The 3,121-nt window shown below is 37.9% G+C and overlaps 1 protein-coding gene across 1 annotated transcript in view; it reads right to left on the reverse strand.

The window, feature by feature from the left end:
- The window catches only part of casp3 (caspase 3), a 12,814-nt gene that overhangs the window by 5,208 nt on the left and 4,485 nt on the right, over positions 1-3,121 (reverse strand). Inside the window, exons 2-3 of the mRNA XM_015389602.1 lie at positions 2,395-2,486; positions 2,049-2,197 (exon numbers count right to left, since the gene is read on the reverse strand). Of these exons, the coding sequence (XP_015245088.1) occupies positions 2,049-2,197; positions 2,395-2,474 (229 nt within the window). The 5' untranslated portion in view covers positions 2,475-2,486. The remainder of the gene's footprint in view (positions 1-2,048; positions 2,198-2,394; positions 2,487-3,121) is intronic.

The following is a 3,121-nucleotide window of genomic DNA, read 5'->3' on the forward strand; positions in this document are numbered from 1 at the left end:
AAACTTAAAAAATAATGAATTACAAAAAACATTTAAAAACAAACATGTTTCATTGATATATATACAACAATGAATATTAGGAACTATATTTATCAAACATTATACTGGGCAAGTAAAAATTGTTTCTGGGCAAATGAAATCTGAAAGTCACTTGCCCAAAGGGCAAGTGGTAAAAATCCTTAACATCAACCCCTGTTTGGTAATCAAAAGCAGTAAACAGGAAGGATGAAGAAAGTTGTTGCAGTTTAACAAATGTAATGTGTCATTTTTACTGATTAAATCTGTTTTTTTTTTTTGTTTTTTTTACAGTTTTATTACTTTGTGTTTTGCTAATTTTGACTGTTTTTGCCTGTTGATGCATATTTGCTACAAACCTAAATCTCTATTTATTTTTTGGTGCAATAGTTACCTATAGTTAAAAATGTATTTGTATTAGTACTTGTTAATACTAATTACTAATTTAAATTCAGACATTTGGTCAGGAGGAAACACTAAGACTGGATATGGAGATAACTTTCAGTAGCAGCAGAACTGGGCTGGTTTCTCTACACCATCGGTTGGATGAACTTTATCAAGCTCGCTGCTTTAAGGTGCTTCTTTTATTTCAGCAGATGATAGAAGAAAATAAATGAAGAGCAATCAAATAAAGCCTACCCAGAATAAATACCTATTGAAAATACAACAAAAAAGACGTAGTTGGTTCAAATATTCTTGAATTGCTTTGTCTTTTTTGGTCGTATTTCTACTAGACTGGTTCTGTCTTTGTTCATAAAGAAAAACAAAATAATCCAAGTATTCCTAAACAGGTGTTATATCAGATGAGCATCGCCCATCAGACCAGCATACCCATAGTTTATATGCATGTACGAAAGAAAAAAAACAAGTTAAGGTCAGATCGGTGTACGCTTCAAAAAACACCAAAAATGAGGTCATCAAATAGTTGTTTTGTTCATGACTAAAGGTATACAAACCCGTTGAGGTAGTTTAAAATCTATTTTCCGTACAAAACTAAGGCGATAAACTAAAGCAGTAAACTAAAGGGATAAACAGACATTGACTATGGGTGTGCTGGTCTGACCGGGTATGCTCATCTGACAGAACACCAACAGTATATCAGGAAGTTTGCATCTGGGGGTATTGCTGCGTGCTGCTTCCATCTAGTCCTCGCCTGCTGGTCTGCTTTCTCCTCAGTTAGGCTGTGTTTCCACTCCTGGGGTTGTCTTGGAGCCGCAGGGCTTTGGACGCTCTGCTGTCTTGTTTTGACGGTGTTTGTTTGGGCTGCTCTCAATGACACCTGTTGCTGCTTGGACAGGCTGAGCGAGCAGGCATGACTCCTCTGGCCCCATTTAAAGGCAGATCCAATTGGACAATGACAATTTGTTCCACTGCTTGAAGTTGCTTGCTTATTTTCTTTTACAGTTTGTTTGCTTATTATTGAAATTACTAATGTGTTTTTGATGTACTAATTTGTTTCCTTTTGCATTGCATGTTCTGTTTGTTCATTTATTGTTCTTGGAATTATTTTAATTGGCCTTATTTCCTATTATCCCTTTTCTTTCCAGGGACCTAGATTTAGGCCTGAAGCCATGTATTTAAAATAAATGTTTTAATGAAATTATTCAATAAAATATTGAGTATTCTTTGTTCTGGTGTATCTTGTATTAAAAGTACCCCCCCTTGCGGGTTACATTTGCTTTGATGGAGTCAGTGGTTTTCTCTGGTTTTGTGTTTAGCCATTTGAATCATGATGAGCTTGTGTAACTTTGAGTTACAAGAGAGGGTTTTAGATGATTTGGAGCAACGGACTCCATGAACCTAGGAAAAAAGAATGACTGACTCTTTGATTTGCATCTGATTCAGTAAAACTAACCCTTGCTTTTGCACTACTCTAAATGTTCTAAATGCTTATGTATTAAACCATTTTGACGTCAAAGTCAGAGATGAGCTTTAACCTACTGAGATACTACTGTACTTAGATGAGCAACAGCTCAGCAATGAAACTGAATCTTATCATCAATCAAGCATCTTGGAGATGGGCTTTTTTTTACCTGTGCTCCTGTCGAAGTTCTTGTTGTTGATGACCAGGCAGGTTCCCATGCATGGGTAGTCCATTCGGTAGCGGTAAGGGTCTGAGGGCTTTGCATCACTGCCCGAGCTTCTCTTCACCTTCGTATCTTCTGCAGTGTTTTGCTTAGAACTGTGCACAAATTTATGAGGACATTTCACTGTGAACTTGAAGTACTTGCTCAGCAGCAAACCAATGAACGATAATACAGTCTAAAATAGAGGAACAAGCGTAGGTGGCACATGTGAACGCTTACACTTGAATTCCTCATTGCCATTTCTTCTTAGGCAAGAACAATCTTTGTTTTAGATTTATCAGGCAGTGTTTACCTTTTTTCACGCCATTTTAAGGCGTCCACAGTGTCTCCATTGCCGTCTTTAGTGTAGTCGCCATCGGTAACGTCTCCCATGCTCCTATGAACCTGAACAGAAACTGAGACATCAGTCCATCGTTGAGGGGAAAAGATAAGAGACTTGTTTTACTTCCTGCTGAACTACTCTTCACAATATCTTTCAAACAAAGAAATCTCCTCCTGACTGCTGTGGAATGTCTTCAGTAGTTGGACACGTTCCAAACAGCCTGCAGCACATTTTTTCTGACATACCACCAGAGAGGTACAGTGGAAATAATAACTCCAGACAACAATAATTCTCAAAGGAAAAGCTCAGTAGTGGTTGTGAGAAAAGGGATGCTCTTTTAATCTGAAACTAAAAGGTTAGGAAGGATTAGAATAACCCTAACGGATGAAGGGAAGATCAATAGGATGGCGGTCCTTCCCTAACCTGACGTCTTACAATCTTGGTCATGAGCAAAAGGAGGACAGCACAAACAGGCAACTGCGGGTACTATTTAATGAAGATGCCAGTTGGGGACCTGTGAGGCGCCTGTTTCTCAAACTAGAAACTCTAATGTACTTATCTTCTTGCTCAGTTGTGCAACGCGGCCTCCCACTTGTTTTTCTACTCTGGTTAGAGCCTGTTTAAAGTTAAGACTAGTTTAAAGTTATTTGCATTGAAAAGTACAATGCTATTCCTTAAAATATAACGACATTTCAAT

Source organism: Cyprinodon variegatus, unplaced genomic scaffold (genome assembly GCF_000732505.1).
Source record: "Cyprinodon variegatus isolate N-32 unplaced genomic scaffold, C_variegatus-1.0 Scaffold467, whole genome shotgun sequence".
Taxonomy (NCBI): Eukaryota; Metazoa; Chordata; class Actinopteri; order Cyprinodontiformes; family Cyprinodontidae; genus Cyprinodon; species Cyprinodon variegatus.